Source organism: Podarcis vaucheri (genome assembly GCF_965113315.1).
Source record: "Podarcis vaucheri genome assembly, chromosome: 7".
Taxonomy (NCBI): Eukaryota; Metazoa; Chordata; class Lepidosauria; order Squamata; family Lacertidae; genus Podarcis; species Podarcis vaucheri.
The window spans coordinates 41,280,217-41,298,932 of record NC_138765.1 but is presented as its reverse complement, the minus strand read 5'-3'; the positions used below and the strand labels follow the sequence as shown (position 1 = coordinate 41,298,932).

At 46.6% G+C, this 18,716-nt stretch overlaps 1 protein-coding gene and 1 long non-coding RNA gene across 5 annotated transcripts in view; one reads left to right on the top strand and one right to left on the bottom strand.

Moving 5' to 3' along the window:
• Positions 1–18,716, bottom strand: part of HYDIN (HYDIN axonemal central pair apparatus protein) — a 138,071-nt gene that overhangs the window by 109,790 nt on the left and 9,565 nt on the right. For all 4 annotated transcript variants that reach the window (XM_082232582.1, XM_082232585.1, XM_082232583.1 and 1 more), the window contains 5 exons: positions 16,711–16,845; positions 15,339–15,538; positions 13,194–13,318; positions 10,212–10,413; positions 4,832–5,015 (listed from right to left, as the gene is read on the bottom strand). In XM_082232582.1, coding sequence (XP_082088708.1) covers positions 4,832–5,015; positions 10,212–10,413; positions 13,194–13,318; positions 15,339–15,538; positions 16,711–16,845 — 846 coding nt within the window. The remainder of the gene's footprint in view (positions 1–4,831; positions 5,016–10,211; positions 10,414–13,193; positions 13,319–15,338; positions 15,539–16,710; positions 16,846–18,716) is intronic.
• On the top strand, positions 10,574–16,245 carry LOC309537690. The gene is made up of 4 exons (XR_014221971.1): positions 10,574–10,671; positions 11,921–12,033; positions 14,416–14,573; positions 15,511–16,245. It is a non-coding gene; the product is annotated as an uncharacterized lncRNA (long non-coding RNA).

Below are 18,716 nucleotides of genomic sequence, written 5' to 3'. Positions count from 1 at the left end.
TTCCCCAGGGTACCAGAAAGCCAGACACAACCAGGTAAAACCACCCTGTTAAGAATGGAGCCATCAGAAGCTCATTGCCTTAGTGTTGCCTCCTTGGCACACATTCCTAGACAGTCCTTCCTCTATTGGCTGGAGTCATCACCAGAATATCTAAGCTTGCAGGCCTACCTCAAAATATTATGGGCTTATTCATGACAAATGCAATACATCACTAGCTAATTAAAAGGAGCTCGCTCTGAAAGAACCCACTAACGGGCTCCGGAGCGAAGAGGGGAAAGTGGCGCGGTGCTGAGAGTCAACTGCTTCTTCCGTGGAGCGAAGCTGCACAGCCGTTGCCGGAGAGCGCTGCCTTTTTCCTGGGACAATTTGGCTTCTAAAATAATCACCCGTGAGTACTTAAACTCAGACAATTGGACTTTAAATAAGGACTTGTGAGCAGAAAGGAAAATTGGACTTAAAAGTTTACCTCAATTTGGCACTGAAACGGGAAGGTCTAAACAAGAAGTCAGCCTTCCGTTTCTTTGTAGATAGATCAAAGCAAAGACATGGCAAACTAGAGCCCAGAAAATTGCTTGTAAAAGATTAACTTTCATCATTTAAAATTGTTTAACCCCCTTTGGAAGCAGGGGAAGAGGGGGGATTTTTTCGGACTGTTTAAATCTGCAGAAGTGAGTCTAAAGTAAAGTAACTTTCCACCGTCCTGATCCTGGAGCAGGGTGTCAGGACTGACGTTCTTTTTTTTTGAAGCTCATTGACCAGAGACAAACGTTTCTGACAGATAGCTATAAGAAGAGAAACATTGATTCCATTGTTCCCCTTCACTTTTTAAAGGAACAAATATTGACAAAATATCTGAAAAAGGAAACTTTGTTGTTAGACTTGTTTTTAAAAGAAAGAACAAATAGAAGTTTTCCCCCTAGAGGGAGACTGTGACACTGTAACCAACTCCGGGGAGCTTGCAGCTGTTACAGATTACAATCGTGGGAATAGACTTCTGACCTTGCAGGACAATGTATTTAGAAGCTCTGTTGTGTGCTTTCTCTAAAACAAATGCCCTACTGGAACAGCTACATGAGAAGACGGATTTGATGACTGATGCGATCAGAAATTTTGAACAGGCAGTGGGAAATTATATGGAGCCCACCCAGGAATTAAATCAGGAGTGTGCCCTGACGGAACAGATGAGGGAAGAGGATGCTGCTGAATCGTGGACGCCAGAGACGGAGGGAGCTGTGGCCCAGCAGGAACATGAGCTTTTGGATTTGACAAATGAACTTGGAAAAAGCCAGATTTGGAAAGATAAAGTTTGGTTTGGTTTGGAAATGGGGGGTTGGATAGACCCCCCTATGCAGGGATGTTTGGACTTTTCAAGTTTGGCAATGGGCCGTGAGATGTTTGGGGTTGTGGGGGCTCTTAATTTTGGAGGGTTTTTGAAATATGTTCTTAAATACCACATGGAGTTTAGTGTGGACTATGGAAAAGGGGCTGATTTGTTGAGAAGGGTTAAAAGCATTGTTAAGCTGGAGTTCCCACGAGTGAAAGGAGCAGGAGACAAAGGAAAATACAGTTATAAATATGAAGAAGAGCCGCGGAAGGGACATGGAAGAGACTTAAGGGCCTCGGATATAAGGTTACCAGGTTAATGTGCTAGATCGATGGGATAATAAGGACTGACAAAACCCAGGACCAGGAGGAAGGGATGCTGGATGAAGATTGGATTGTTTTTATTTCTTTTTTTTACTACTAGGATTGTTTTATAAAATTGATGAATGTTAGAAAAATGTTGGAACGAAATTACTTGGCTTTAGCAAAAATGTTTAAAGAACTATGTAAGAATATTATGGTTATGAGAAGTTGGTAAAAATAAGATTTAAGTTTTAAGATTTAAGGTTTTTTATAGTAAGATAAGATTAAAATAGATTAAGGTAATGTAATGACAGAATATTATGAAACATGGAAAGGATTTGCTGCGGCAATTAACAACTAGGATACAAAAAAAGGGAGGAGGAGGAGGTCAAAGAAAGAAGGTAATGACAGTTGAGGATTTGAGAATGATGGATTTGTTTTTGAGTGTTTGTGGTGTATTTTTGTTTTTTGAATTTGTATTGTTTGATGTGGTTTGTTTTTTCTTTGTTTTTTCTTTCTCTTTTTCTGTTTTCTTCTTTTTTTGTAAATCTATAAAACTTTCAATAAATATCAATTTTTTTAAAAAGGAGCTCGCTCTGGTAAATATGCATTTGCCAAGTGGCTTTCTAGGCGGTTGAGTTTAGCTGTGTTTCAGCTTTTATTTGCTGCTGCAACAATCTGATAAGAGGGTATAAAAAGTTAAATTTCCTGACAGAGCAGCATATTTAAAGGGGAGGGCAGTGATGTCCTGTCAAGGGCAGTGCAATAGCAGCACACACCTTACCTCCCTTTGCTTCTGGTTTCCATTTCCAAGGAGTCAGCTTGCACATGTTCACAATGTGACTTGCAGCTAATAGATGTTGCAAATGGAATCAAAGCTATTCAGCAGTTAGACGAGCAAAAGCCACCTGGGCTTCCCCCAGAGCTTTTTTGCTGACAGATCATGCTTCTTTGCAAAACCAAATCAAGCTAAATTTGAGATGTACTCTGAAAGTCAGAGTTGCATAACCATTTATTTCCCATGGGCTTGGAAAGATGCTCAGATCGTTTGGCTTTTTACTTTCCACAAACATATTCCTTTTTTTAAGTTGGGTTCCTTTATTTTTCCATAACCCTTTAATTTCAGAATCTGTCCTCAAGTTGCTTTGTTCAAGCAACAAGATTAGACCAGACCACAAAGAGCTTAGCTTAGATTTGCAGCCCAGAAAAAACTCTTTACTAACACCACTTACTGACTAGGTGGCTCTGACTCACCAGTGGGTCTCTGGAGTGATGCCTGCAGACTAGTAAAAACAACAAATCATCTTGGATATAGCCTCGTTGGCTTTTGTCATTTACTGGTTCCCTGCTGGAGATCTTGCTCTTCACATACAGTTTGCACAGTGAGTGATCTTCAGTTCCACATTTCCTGCCTTAAGTAGCAGGTTGGACTAGGTAGCCTACAAGGACCTCAGTCCCACAGGAGTTAGTAATGACCACCAACCTAGGTGGCTTTAAAAGAGGATTCACCAAATTCATGGAAAGGGCTTCTGAATACCATTGGCTGGAAATCACAGGAAGGGAGAGTGCTCTTGTGTTCCGCTCCTGCTTGTGGGTTTGCCACAGGCATCTGGTTGGCCACTGTGAGAACAGGATGCTGGACCAGATGGGCCACTGACCTGATCCAGCAGGCTCTTCGGGATCTTACGGCTCCCTTTCCAGCTCTAAGTTTCTATGACAACATCATCCAAGGTATACACAGATAACAATAATTACAAGCTTTCCTGCTTGCAAGCAAGGTTTTAATTGGTGCCAGCAGAAGAGAAAGCTGAATCTCCCAACATCCAGCTTCACTGAATGACCCCCAGTGAGGTCTAGTTTCAAGAGAGAGGGAGAAATTTATCTGTTTACTTTCTCCGCACTACAAATAATTTTAATACAACTCTCATGTCACCCCCTACTCAAGAGCACAGCAACAAAGTTTGTGAGAACGGTTGAAGGAGCTGCACATGCTTAGCCTGGAGAAGAGCAGATTAATGGGGAGGCATGATAGGGGTCTTCAAATATCTAAAGGGCTGTCAGTCATGCAGAAGATGGAAAAGACTTGTTTCCTGTTGCTCCAGACTACAGGAAAGGGCAAGAAAGCAGGTGGCAAGAGTTGTTCAACTGTGGAACAGGCTCCCTTAGCTAGTGGGATGCTTTCTTCCTCTGCAGGTATTTAAGCAGAGACTGGATGTCCAACTGCCAGGGATGCTGTAGCTGCACCTCCCCCATCCCTTTCAATGCTATGATTTAATGGGAGGGAATGTCCTAGTGTTGGGTCCGAGGATGGTGTACATCTCCACTATTGATGGAGGTGCCCTCATGATTTTAAGGAGTGTTAAATATGGCTTCTGCCCAGTGCTACCCCCATCCTATCAATGACTCTGCACTTTTAAAACCATGCTCTGCTGCCATATATTTAGTGGCAGAACAGCTGCAATGGCAGAGCATTCTGCTGGCATACCTGTGGTGTTCCTTTGGCCTTATCTGTCATGGTGGTAGTCATGGGTGCAATCAAGATTTGTGGGGGCAGGTTTTTTTTGGGGGGCAGAACCTCAAATTTGTATTGATTTGTATTTGCGGGGGGCAGATGTCTGCCACCCTGCCAGGGCTACACCCATGGTGGCAGTGCATCTTGCATTCTGCCAAATCCAAGAGCCCCTCAGCCAGCATAGCTCAAACACAGTATTGCTTGGTCAGCCTTCCATCTCCAGCATGAGGAGAATAACAGGTACAGTGGTACCTTGGTTATCAAATGTAATCCATTCTGGAAGTCCGTTCGACTTCCGAAACATTTGAAAATCAAGGTGCCGTTTCCGATTAGCACTGGCGCCCCAGAAACAATAGCTGACAACCGCATCGGACATTCTGCTTCCGAAAAATGTTCGAAAACTGGAACACTTACTTCCAGGTTTTTGGTGTTCGGGAGCCAAAATGTTCAAGTACCAAGGCATTCGAGAATCAAGGTTCCACTGTATATGCAATTTGACACTGTTCTATTTTAATAGGAAGGAAGGAAGGAAGGAAGGGAGGGAGGGAGGGAGGGAGGGAGGGAGGGAGGGAATTTCTCTCACAAAGTTTGGGTGAGGATTACTGAGAATACCCAAAAGCTTCTTTAGAACACAGCATACAAATAGCATAGGCACTCCTATGCTTGTCATAATTTCTAGGCACAGTTTCTTACCAGAGGTTCAACAGTAAAAACGTGATTGTTGAAGAACATGGAGTCTTCCTGCACCCTGGCCTGGCGGTTCTGAAAGGTACGGGTGACAATGGAGAGATGCTCACGAAGATCAGGATGCATATTACACTCAGCCAGGAGCTGATCCAGCACACCCTCTTCCTCGGCCTGCAGTGTATGGCATAGCCTGGAGCCGCAGGGGGGGGGAGAGGAGGAAATGGATCATGTAATAGGCAACTTGGAGCCAAGAAGAAAGCAAGCGAGGATGGCTGGAACTCTCAGGCTACAACTGGCATTTGCTTGCAGGATAAACAGCAGGTTTTCAAGATTTGGGGGAATTTTGAGACCCATCCCTCCAGCTCTGACAGCCAACACATCAAGCAGCAGTCTTGGGATCCTACGCAACTTTTGAATTTAGCAAGGCCTTAGGGCAGGCCTAGGGGAGCATGCCCTAGCGTGCCCTAACCTCCCCTCCAGATATTTTGGACTTCAATTCCCATCAGCCTGAGCCATTGTGGCAAGGGTTAGAGATGATAGGAGCTGTAGTCCAAAACATCTGGAGGGCACCAGCTTGAGGAAAGCTGCTCTAGGCTATGCCCCTCTAAGACCTTCTCTCTTCCCTTAGCTGCTCTCTCATTCTGACTACGCTGAGAGGGCAAGAGAATGAAACATATGTGTGTGCGTGAGAGAGAGAGCACGCACACACACACACACACAACAGCAACAACTCAGTGCAGGCATGTTTAGTACTCCACATTCTAAAAGGGTACCCATCTTGCTAGTTAAGAAATGCCAAACCAATGAAGGTGGCCTAGTAAAATCAGCCTCAGCTCAAATATGCAGTCCTCTTTCCCCCCTTCAGCAACCAAGACCATCTTACTCAAGTAAAGCCTAGTTTAGCATTCTAATAGGAAAGTGTGGGGGAAGAAGCTGAGTCCTCCTCAACAATGGATAATTTTTTCATCAATGCAGCAGCCATGGCTAACTTTTTTCTAATATAGTTTTATTGATTTCCAATATATAACAATTACAAAAAAGAAAGAAAAGAATACAAAAACAAAATCCCAACTCACCCCTCTTTCCCCTCCAGGAAAGATCAATCTAGTTAAGTTTGCCAAAGTCCAAACTGTGGTTTCAGTAGTTGCCATTCTACAGGTTGATCAGTAAAGCATTTTATAAAAACCATGGCTAACTTTAATTAGTTGAAAATATGGAGTAAGATGGTGCTTATTCTGAAAATTCTCACTGGCAAAGCAGTCAAGCAAAAAATAGAGTATGACCATGACAAACTGATGCCCTTATGCCATTTAGCATCGTGAGCAAAACATCCCTCTCATAACCACTCCTTGTCAGGAACCCTTCCTTCATTAGCCAGTTACACACCTCCAAAGCGTTATCACAGAAGCTGTGTAAATTTAATAGCCTCACTGCAATGCCTTTTAAAAAGTCCCTCTGAATTATTATCCTCCTTGGTGCTCCCAGAATGAAGAATGACTCCCTGATGTCTTCATGGGATGTCAAGAGCAGAAGGAGGCCTGCTGCACCCTTTGTCAGGTGGACCAGACTTTTGTCACACTTTAGGTTTGGCTGTTCTCCAGCCATTATTAATTCTCATGACAAGGTAAAAGTGTCCAGAAACGAAGAGTCTGCTATGCATTCAGCCCTGAAATTCACCTAGAGCTTAGGTCAGACCAGCATAATGTGGAATCCACCCACATTGAACATGGCCCACCAGATGTACCTTGGAGCCTGTAAGGGTTCAACAACTCCCCCCCCCCATTATTGCAGTCCCAAGGAAGCTACCAAAAAAAGCCAGGAAGTTGTTGGAACTTGCCTTTGGCTTAGTGGGACGCAAGTTGTGCATACCTGGCCTGGAAACCCTTACTAAAGATGCCCCAACAGCACCACAGAAGGTCCTAAGTGGTGGCCTGGACATTTCAGTGCTTAACAGGTAGGGCCAGCCCAAGGCATTTCATTGCCTGAGGCAAAGGACAAGACACAAACTCTCTCTCCCAATTCCAAGTACAAGAGCCAACCAACTAGCAGCTGGTTCTTATTTTACCACTAGTGATGGGACAGCATCCTCTTCCACTGCACCTGGGGGCAGGGTTTACAGGGATGCTGCATGACTCACACACATCTGTCTGCTCCTTACCCTTCAGTAGCTGCCACCAGAGATGACTCTTTCACTCTGCCTAACAGTAGGGCCAGCCTGTTTACAATTCAAAATCCAGACAACCAATCCTGCATGTGGATCCTGTGGTGAGGGACCTCTCCTTGCAGCCCCAAATCCCATTACTTGCTCAGATCTGGGTCCCCATAGGAACAAAAATCACCCCCTCACTTCTTCCCAATTGTGCAGTTATGGAGGGGCTGTGTCAGCCACAGGGATCCAGAGGGGTGGAAGCAGGGAAAGGAAGGGGCTGAACTCATCCTCACTTCAGCCCCACTGGAGATGGGGGGCAAGGATCATGCTCCCTCTGGGCAACAGCACTGAGACTTAGCAGCAGGGGCTAGAGTCTGAGAAGGGTGTCAGAATCTGGCTGCAGCTGCCTCCCCTCGCTCTCAGCACCCTGCACCTATCCTTGAGGATCCCCCTTTTACTGAGGGAGAAGGGAAGGAACCCTGGAAGATCCTGGCTTGTAACTCTGAGCCCCCTTGCCCCAAGTTGTTCCTCTTTCTCCTTGGGGCATATAGCCCATGCACTCATTGGCGTCAAGTCTCACTCTGACCAAGGAGGAAGGTTACAGCTAGTGTCACCTGCAGCCTGTTCCTTTAGGGAAGCCACAGGTGCCTTCAAGTCCACAGCAAGGCAAAGACCAGCCCACCAACTCAGCACCAGCCATCCTGCCACAGAACCCTTCCATTCTCGTAGCAACACCTGCCTCACCCCCCCCATTTCCCCACCTATTCTGTGCCTCTCAGAGAGCCAGTGGCGTAGCGTGGGGGGTGCCAGGGGTGCCAGCCGCACCAGGCGCAACATTTGGGGGGGCGCGTTTGGCCGGCCCCCCTCGAGGAAGCGGGAACCTCTCCAAGGCGGGAGAGACCTCCTCCCGCCGCCAGCCTTCGGAAGGCTCCTCCGAAGCCTGGAGGTGGGGCGGAGAGACCTTCTCCCGCCGCCAGCCTTCGGAAGGCTGTCCTGAAGACTTGTGGTGGGAGCAGTGGCGTAGCGTGGGGGGTGCAGGGGGGGCTGCCGCACCTGGCGCAACATCTGGGGGGGCGCGGAAGAGACTCGAGTGCTAAAATCCACGGGTTAGGGGGCGCAAATTTCTTGCCTTGCCCCGGGTGCTGAGAACCCACGCTACGCCACTGCAGAGAGCTCTAGACTCTGGTGGCAGCAGAGTCTGCTGCTCGAGATGAATGAGTCTGGCAGTTTCGGTTTCTTTCCATTTCTCATTTTCCCAATCTTCAGGTCACAACATTTCCACATCTGCTAGCATTAGTTATTGTTTTTAACTCATCATAAAATTTATCAGTACTTTAGTGCATGTTTCTCCTAATGGCCACATTTTTGCAAGCAATTTTCCTTAATGGCATGCATTTTTAGATGTTGCTTTCACCAACACAGGGCTTTTAATGCATACTTTTCCTTAACATAAACATTTTTCACAGATTTTGGGTTGGAGAACAGGAACTACAAAATTCAGAAAGTGCAAAGTTGGAACGGTCCACCAGATTGCCCATTTTTCACCTCTCCTGCTGCTAGAATTCCTTCTCTGTTACCCAGTTACTCCACACACACTCTGCTGCCACGGCCCAGTAGCTGAACTTTGCCCCCGTGGAGAAGCAGCATTAGCATCAAAGAATCTACTGTCCATGCTAAAGTTGGTGCAAGTTGGAAACCAAAGTCTGAGAGACTGGACACGTGAGATAAAACAGCAGGCACATGCATGTTGTGCTGAGGGGATCATGCAAAGTTGTGCACTGATAGGTAGCCACAAAAAACCAGCTCATTGATTGGTGCCTGTTAAGTTCCATCTTTGGTCCACACTGAGCACTGTTAGAGCCACAGGAACCAGCAGAATCAACAGAGCAATAGAGTTACACAAATGTGGCTGGTCTAGAAATGTTGTAAGATGTTCTGGACTTTAATATTGTTGTGAGATTTTTGGTGCGGGGGGGGGGAGGTTAGGCTGACTGCCTGAGACCCTTCTAATTCCTGGATCCAGCAAGGATTCAATTGTTGAACTAGCCAGTAAGAGCCATAATGGCCTAAGTATGGGTGGTTAAAATGGGTGGTGGGCCCTCCCTCAACTAGCAGTTAGATAAAAGGACAAAAGCCATAGTGGTGGTGGGCCTCTAGTCTCTAGCTTTCTCTCACACACCACCACCACTATGGCTTTTGTCCTTTTATCTAACTGCTAGTTGTATCATAGAGACATCATAGTCTCGAGCATCCCTTATTCTGAGGAAACCAAACCCAGTGTAAGTGCCTGGAAGCCCTGCAATCTTGCACCACTCAGAGACTGAGATGGCATGCAATAATATAATGGGCATTGACCAAGATCAGGGTGGCCCAAGATGTGGCCTTATGGCCACATGAGACCCTCAATACATGCTCTGGCAGCCCTCAACAACATTTCTCTCTCTCAATCTCTCTCTCTCTCTCTCTCTCTCTCTCTCTCTCTCACACACACACACACACACACACACACAGCCCTCATGCTGCCTTCCCAAAGTCAAGTCAGTGAGGTGCTGGGCTTTGGGAAGGAGGTATGAGGGCTCTGACAGGGACCTAGAGTCTTCCTGCCTCCTACCCAAAGCCAAATTAGCACTTCCCCAGCTTTGGGAAGGAGAAAGAGGACTCTAGGACCCTGCCAGAGCCTCACGTTTCCTTCTTAAAGCCCAGCACTTCACTTAGCCAGCTTTGGGAAGGCAGCATGAAGGCATCAAATTTTGGCCTCATTTGTCTCACCCCACCCCACTCCCTGTGCACCACAAGGCAGTGTATGGCCTGCAAGATCCATGTCAAAGTACCCTTGCAGCCCACTTGGTTGAACTGCCCTGACCTAGATAAACACACATTTTGATTTCATACTAGGAGGGTTCAGAAAAAACTTGCCATAAAGTACCCAAATGATGGACTGTTTTTCAAATTATGTGACATCTTAAACTTCTTAAAAACCATGCATACTTTCTCTGTAACGTGAAGATAAAACACTACAAGCTAACAGGGATTTCTTTTTAAATATATATTTTATTTGGGAACAGTTGGCCACTTTATTTGTATTTATATGTTATATTGGATACATTGTATAATTATATGAAACTATGGTGTAATAAACTTTGAAAGTGAATAAGGATTGTGAATATGTTTCACTATAATACTGAATTTAAAAATTTGGGGCGGGGAACCCAAAAAATCCAGAGCCCTCGAGTTTACCTTTGTTTTTTTTGCTCTTCCTCTTCTTGTGTTGCAAATATCTTCCACTGGAAACGCGCAATGATATCACTCCGATTGTGAATAACCACAGACCTCTGGCTCACTAAAGTGATATATGTTTTCTCAACTATCAAGGAGTTCTTGTCCAGTCTCACATTGACGTCTGTAGCTGCTCCATATAAGCCTACATGAATATCTTCCCCTAGGAGAGACAGCAAATGAGAAATGGAAAAGGACTGGCAGAACTGAGAAGGCCTGCATTTTTTGAGAAGTGCTTTATTTCAACAAGCTCCACAAAACACAGATGCTTGTGTGTGTCCAACAAGGAATCTTCCTCTTTAAAAGATTTCCTAGGCCAGACATGGAATGGAACTATCTAGGCCTCAGCCAGTGTTGCCATTGTCTCAGCAGTAATACTGGGGCTTGTGAAAATAGTGGAACAGCAGTGCAATCTCCACAGGTAATAGGCTTAGCATTTGTCTCCCATCTTTTCAAAAGGTGTGATGTTGACATGTGCAATAATAAAGCTTTCTGGCAAGCATTTACCATGCATTTACTTTGGCGTACCATCCCTATTACCTTTCTCCAGTGGAGCCCTTTTATCAGCATGCTTATTTTTCAAAGCAGAGTTTATAATTTGTGTAAAATATGCAATAGCACTTAAACAAGCAACTGTTTTAGGGCAAATTCAATATTGGATTGTTGTTTTAGCATGCTGCCATTTCTAGTCATTCCAGCTGGCAACCATTTTATCATCATGCTTTTCCACCCAACCTTCTAATTCACCCTAAAACAACTTTAAAGATATTTTCAAAGTTATGCATAATAGAGCTTATATTTAAAAAGTGCTTTAGCACAAATTAAACATTGATTTAAAAATTGATTGTTCAAAGTGGTTTTTAAAAATTGTGAGTTTGGGTGCATTGTGCTTTTCCTGCACACATGGTTATATCACACCCACAAGTGTGGATGGGATATAACAGGTTGTATACACACCAACAGTGCCATATTCCCTTCCCTACCCCAACCCTCCCCAAAAAAAACCCCGTGTAAGTGCCTTAAACCCCAGCAATCTTGTTCTGGACCTACTGTGGTTCTCAACTATGTGTGTGTGTGCCTTCTCAGCATAACTGATGCAGACAATTGACTGAGCGTATAACAGTATTGATTTGTTGTTTTGTCAGCATAGAAGTCTGAAAAACCTGAATCAGGCACCTATTTATCTTTTTGGGTAACATGCTTCAGAAAGGGTAAGACATGCCATCATCAATCATGTTGGCATCCTGCTGTGCAGGCCAGGTAGTTTGCAGTCTGGATTGAAGGGGACTCAGTGGCACAAAGCCTTCTGTGAAGAGAAGCCAGGCTGTTAATGCACAGGTGCCATGCGCTGCACACAGGGGTTGGTTCTAATGAAAAGGCAAAGGTATTTCTCTCTCTGAGTAAGTCAGGATCATCTTAACATTGGAATCATGGCTGTGCAGTGATAGCAGAGTGGGATTTTCCACATTGTGATGGAACCTTTCAAATATAGGCTCCGGCATAAACAGCATCTTTGGCAGGACAACTGCAAACTGCTGGTACTAATGCTGCAGCAGATGCTTGGGTGAAGATCTTCTCTTGAGCTGGAGCCAAGGTCTGAGGGCCAAATCAGATGTAACCTTCAATTTAGGTACCTCTTGACATGACTGAAGGCGCTCATTGACATACAGCATTGTTCTAGCAGTTCTGAAAACTTCATCCAACAGAAGAGATTTCTGCCATTTAGTGCCTGTAGAAGTATAACACCCATATGCTACTTTGGCATAATTACAGCAGCTGGCAGGTAACAAAAACAAAACAAAAAAAAGGTTACTGAGCACTGTTGCTTCAGAAACTGTGTTGACCTGGGAGGAATCAGTGAGTGAGCAAAGCAGGGTTAGGTGAAGCATGTTGTAGAAAAGTCTGCAAACAATCCTGTTAGGCAGCCACAGTTCATTTCAGCAGGGCTCTTTGGCAATTCTCATGCCAAACACCTGGAAGTGTCTTCACTTCAGACAGCAGAGCAGCCCCATGGAAGTAGCAAGGCATCTGTAGTAGAGGTTCCTAGATGACATTGGATTGATTCTATGTACAGTGGTGCCCCGCAAGACGAATGCCTCTCAAAACGAAAAACGCGCAAGACGAAAGGGTTTTTCGGTTTTTGCGTCGCTTCGCAAGACGATTTTCCCTATGGGTTTGCTTCGCAAGACGAAACTTCTTGCGAGTTTTTTTTCCTTTTTCTCAAAGTGACTGCAAAGGCGAGCTCCGGTCGTGCGGCCGAGGGAAGCCCCGCTGTGGGTCGTCCAAAGTCAGCCCGAGCACGCCACTCACCTAAAAGGCATGGAGAGACGGAGGGAGCGCGCGAGGATCCCGGTGCAGAGGAGGCTCCTGCAGCAAAATTAAGGCAGTTGGCAGCCGGAGGGCTCCAGGACCCGGAGCTGCGGCGGGGCCGTTGATGGCGTTGCCGGAGACTCCTCCCTCTGGGCCTCGCTCTCTCCGCCTTCGCCGCCGCTTGCCCTGCTTGCGATCGGCCGGGCTCATCGCTCCACTCTGCAGAACGCTGCGCAAAGGCGCGGCGGGACAGGTGTCCGGGGATGCTTTGGCTGAGCGCGCCCCGGGATCGGAGGTGCGAGGTGCTTGCTGCAGATCTTATCTTCCAGGGTCGCTGGGATGGCGGCGGTCGGGGCTTGTGTTATGTAAGCGCGTCAGGAGGGACTGCTTAAGAGGCCGGATGAGGCTTATGCAATGGCCAGATGCTCCCTAGGGGTAGAGGCTTGCAGTTGCGGGAACGAGTTTATACCTGTAGCCGCTAAGCCGCTAATAGCCGTGCTTCGCAAGACGAAAAAACCGCAAGACGAAGAGACTCGCGGAAGGGATTAATTTTGTCTTGCGAGGCACCACTGTACCCTTTTATTCCACAAGAAAGCTAAAAGAAAATGATACATCCTTTTATTTTGCACTCACCTGTGTCATAATGCACTACAAGGTCCTCACAGTGGTTGCCACTTTTTTGAGGATGGAAATCAATGGTGAATTGTGTGGTTTCCTGGATTCCAAGGGTCCCAATGGAGGGCTCGATAGAGAATGGTCTGAAATGCAAAGGAGAAATCTGGAATCAATGGGACAAATTAGTCTGAAGCCCATGGATTTCAATGAGAACTAATTGCAATTACCTTGGTCAGGATCAAGCTCATTTTTTTTACTAGGGCCACCTATTCAAACCTGGTTAACATGGTATAGTGATCTTGTAACACTTTTCAACTGGGCTTTTGTACTCCCAGCCAGAGGGCTAAAGATAATAATAATAATAATAATTTATTATTTGTACCCCGCCCATCTGGCTGGGTTTCCCCAGCCACTCTGGGCGGCTTCCACAGAAACCAAAAAACACTAAAATATCATACATTAAAAGCTTCCCTGAATAGGGCCGCCTTAAGATGTTTTCTGAATGTCAGGTAGTTGTCCATCACCTTGACATCCGATGGGAGGGCATTCCACAGGGCGGGCGCCACCACCGAAAAGGCCCTCTGCCTGGTTCCCTGTAGCTTCGCTTCTCGCAATGAGGGAACCGCCAGAAGGCCCTCAGCGCTGGACCTCAGTGTCCGGGCAGAACGATGGGGGTGGAGACGCTCCTTCAGGTATACTGGGCCGAAGCCGTTTAGGGCTTTAAAGGTCAACACCAACACTTTGAATTGTGCTCGGAAACGTACTGGGAGCCAATGTAGGTCTTTCAAGACCGGTGTTATGTGGTCTCGGCGGCCGCCCCCAGTCACCAGCCTAGCTGCCGCATTCTGGATTAGCTGTAGTTTCCGAGTCACCTTCAAAGGTAGCCCCACGTAGAGCGCATTGCAGTAGTCCAAGCGGGAGATAACTAGAGCATGCACCACTCTGGCCAGACAGTCAGCGGGCAGGTAGGGTCTCAGCCTGCGTACCAGGTGGAGTTGGTAGACAGCTGCCCTGGATACAGAATTGACCTGTGCCTCCATGGACAGCTGTGAGTCCAAAATGACTCCCAGGCTACGCACCTGGTCCTTCAGGGGCACAGTTACCCCATTCAGGACCAGGGAGTCCTCCACACCAGCCCGCCCCCTGTCCCCCAAAAACAGTACTTCTGTCTTGTCAGGATTCAACTTCAATCCATTAGCCGCCATCCATCTAAAAGGTGTATTTATCCCTCTCTTTCAAGGCATGTCAATGAGCAGCACTGACCATTCTCAACTATCTTCATATCAGAGACAGCCTCTGGATTCAAGGGGACCAACTGCTGCAGTTGCCCTCAGGTCCTGCTTGAGGGCTTCTCAGATGCATGTTTTTGGCCACTGTGAGAACAAGATGCCCGAAGAGGTGAGTCTTTGATCTTAACTAGCAGCCAGGGTCATCTTCTTATGTCCTTAGGCTGCAGGTACAAAACCGAGACTGGATATTCCAGACCCACTCACGTGGAGTACAAGGGCAATGCAGAGCTCAGCTAGATAAGACAAAATGAAAGCTAGGGAGCAGTTAAAGCCATCGGTAGCCAATGATATCTTAAGTCTAAGCCACACCCACAGCACCAGCACTCCAGCCTTCTTAGCTCTCACTTACGCAGAGCTGTGTTAGACCCAAACCATGTCAGTGGTCTATTTCTAAGGTGTGGCTGGCCCAAATTCCCCTAGGTTAAAGCACAAGAAATATTTCCTGTAGCCTATGACAACCTGCTCAGTAACTTTAAACATATTTGACTGAAGTCATTGTCTCCTTTATTATACAGAAAAATGAAAATACAGTGGTACCTCGGGTTAAGGTCCGTTCTGGAGGTCTGTTCTTAACCTGAAACTGTTCTTAACCTGAAGCACCACTTTAGCTAATGGGGCCTCCCGCTGCTGCCGTGGCGCTGCTGCGCAATTTCTGATCTCATCCTGAAGCAAAGTTCTTAACTCGAGGTACTATTTCTGGGTTAGCGGAGTCTGTAACCTGAAGCGTCTGTAACCCGAGGTACCACTGTACATACAATAAAAGTTTATTTAAATCGGGGGGGGGGGGAGTCATTGTCTCATGCTCTGGCTATTACTGATGTCACATTCCATAATCTGAAACCTTCTAACCCAGACAGAAATCTCAAGGTTTTACCTCTGTGTAGTGATTTGATAGCGGGCCTCTCGATTGCCAATGTTGCGAACAAGGAGTGTTTTCTGTGTGTTGTACTTGACCGGGCAGGTGGAGAAATTCAGCTTGTCTGGGAAATCCAAAATACCTCTGGCACCAATGGCTCGAATAGGGACAATAAACTTTTCCCTTTCAGTAATGCAGGTTACTTCATGGAAATAATCCTGGAGAGAAAGAATAATATGCAAGTGAGAAGCCTTGCTTCTGGGGGCTCAGCATCCCTCCACCACAGCAGATGCCAGAAAAGATCTTCAAGGTGAACAGCATAGTATTGTAGGATCTACTGACACACCCAATTGCCCCAGAAAAATGACACCTGAACTCACTTCAACCTCTGATTAGGATCTCACTGCAAACACCTGCAATGACTCTCCGGGAGCCATTTTACAAAAGGAGCTGATTTGTCTCTCTGGACAAACCAGGAGCTGCAAACAAGTATTGTTATTGGCTTAGAGTTTTGATTTCTCTGGAGGAGACAAACCATGAACCTGAGTTCAGACAACAGACTAAGCCAAACCATATCTTCGTGCATAGCAGGAGAAATAGTGGAGCAAAGCAGTTGCAATCTGCTCTCTAGGAGCCTATGAATTGTGCTAAGCCATAGTTTGGCTTCCTGTTACATGTGAACGGATCCATGTAAATATGTGTAGAAACTACCCACTGTACAAACGTAAAATTTATATTCATTGCCCTACCCACGCTTGCCTCAGGCCCCACCCACCACTGGCACATGGTCCCCGAATAGTTACCCAGATGTATCCCTCAGGCTGAGACAGGTTCCTGATCCTTGTGCAAGATGATAAAAGGCAAAGGATCAAGGCAGCCTTGTCCATATCCTTGGGCCTCAATAAATGAATTTTTTATTCATCTCTTTAATGTTTCCATTTGTTCAAGTTAGACAAGATCCATGGGTATCTGAGGCCAGCCACCTGTGTCCTTGATCCTTGCCCATACTAGCTCATTAAGAGAGCCAGAGATAGAATGAGCAAATGAATGGCAGAGTGCAGCATTAGCATATCAGCTCCTATACACTGTGTTCCACTTCAAACATCCCAAGTGCACATGCCCAACTACCAACTTCTCTTTCTCTGATTTATTCCTTTTGTTTGAGAAGTCCTTCTGCCAATTGTGTGTTCAAGGAGGGTGACGCTGACAATAGGAGGAAATGAGAAATGCCACACATTCCACAAAGGGTGAGCCTGAACTGCAGAGCTATGTGCAAAGGCCTGCAAGTCTCAGGCTTAGGCTCTTTGGCTCCCAGTCTCCTGCATCTTTCTTTGCCATGCAGCCTTAAACAGAAACACAGATTTCCCAGCAGGAGAGGCGATGGTCTTACCTTGTTCTCTTCAGGAGTGAAGAGGATGCGGAATGTCGAATGCATACCAGGTGCAACTTTGTTACACACATCATTGGGGCTTATGACTCTGAAGTAAGGTGAACTCTCCAGAACAACTTTCACCAGCCGAGGGATCTATAAGAAATGCAGAAAAAATATTTTGTCATGATTCAAACAGCTGAATAAAATTAACCAGCCTTGCTGTGAGAAATATATTCTGTATTCTAGCAGCCAACAACCTAGACGGGCTGATCCTCTGGCGCAGCTACATCAGTATAGTGGTGGTAAAGTAATCCTATGCACTTACAGCAGTAAGCACAAGTGAGGCAGCACAAGAATTACTGGAGAAATAAGTGCTAAGCTGCAGCCTTGAGAACATCCCTGGTAACTCTGCTGCTCCTCACCAAACATGATGTTGTGCACCTTATCCATGCATATGTCAAGGAGCTGTCAGTGATCCAGGTCAACCACAGGGCAGGCACACACATGGAAGGCACAGAAGGCAATTAACTTTTTCTTAACAGAAAATAACAACACAGCGGAGTCCTCTGGTTTGCCTTAATCCAGCTAAGACGTTGCTGAAACTGACCACTAGCTCCGCCATTCCCCCTCTAGCCTTTCATTCTAGATTCCTCCCAAGCAGGCAAAGGCTGCAACAAGGGGGCAAGCTCCTCCTCTGGGCCTGTCTGGCCTGTTGCTCAGCAACTTGCATAACTCTCCTTGAGCAGGGTGTCAGAGCAGGAGGCAAGCCAGCAGGGCTGAGACTGTCCTCTCGGTCTGAATCTGTGCTCACACTGTGACTCTCAGCCTCTAACCCTGTCCTGGAAGGCCCTCCTTCTCCTGACCCCTCTTGATCACTCAACCCCCTTGCTTCTAGCACCTCCCAGCTTGTCCCTTCAGTGTCCCACCACCAGGATCCAGTATCTAAGTTGTCATTTTCTGTGCCCTCCCGGGGGGGGGGGAGCTATTGGACAGGTGACTCCCACCAATCTTCCTTATCCAGCCAGTCTCTGGCAGCATACATGGTACCAACAAATGTGCAGCAATGGCAGCAAAACCACAATGACATCAGTAAGGGAAGTATTAGTACTGCTCTAGTCTGCCTTGGGGGACGCGGGTGGCGCTGTGGGCTAAAGCCTCAGCGCCTAGGGCTTGCCGATCGAAAGGTCGGCGGTTCGAATCCCCGTGGCGGGGTGCGCTCCCGCTGCTCGGTCCCAGCGCCTGCCCACCTAGCAGTTCGAAAGCACCCCCGGGGGCAAGTAGATAAATAGGTACCGCTTACCAGCGGGAAGGTAAACGGCGTTCCGTGTGCGGCTTTGGCTCGCCAGAGCAGCTTTGTCACGCTGGCCACGTGACCCGGAAGTGTCTGCGGACAGCGCTGGCCCCCGGCCAATAGATGTGAGATGGGCGCACAAACCCCAGAGTCTGTCAAGACTGGCCCGTTCGGGCAGGGGTACCTTTACCTTTACCTTTAGTCTGCCTTGGAGTGCTGTGTCCACTTGTGGGCACCACAGTTTTAGAAAGATATTGATAAACTGGAACGTGTGCAGAGGAGGGTGACCAAGATGATAAAGAGTCTTGAAACCAAGCCTTATGAGGAACAATTAAGAGAGTTTGGTATGTTTAGTGTGGAGAACACTGAGAGGTGATATAATAGCCATCTTCATATACCTAAATGGCTGCCACATGGAACATGGAGCAAGCTTGTTTTCTCCTGCTCAGGAGGGTAGGACTCAAACCAATGGATTTGAGTTACAAGAAAGGAGATTCTGACAAAACAGCTGGAAGAACTTTCTGACAGTAAGAGCAGAGGTTGGATAGCCATCTGTCAGGGATTCTTTACCGTGATTCCTGCACTACAGGAGTTGGGCCAGATGACCGAGCTCACAGTACCACCCTTGTCAAAGGCCTGCTGCAATAGAGCAGTAAGGAGGACAATGACTAGTATATGCACAAACATCACGGTAAAAGGCTCAGATATCTCTAATCCTAACCCAAATACCAGC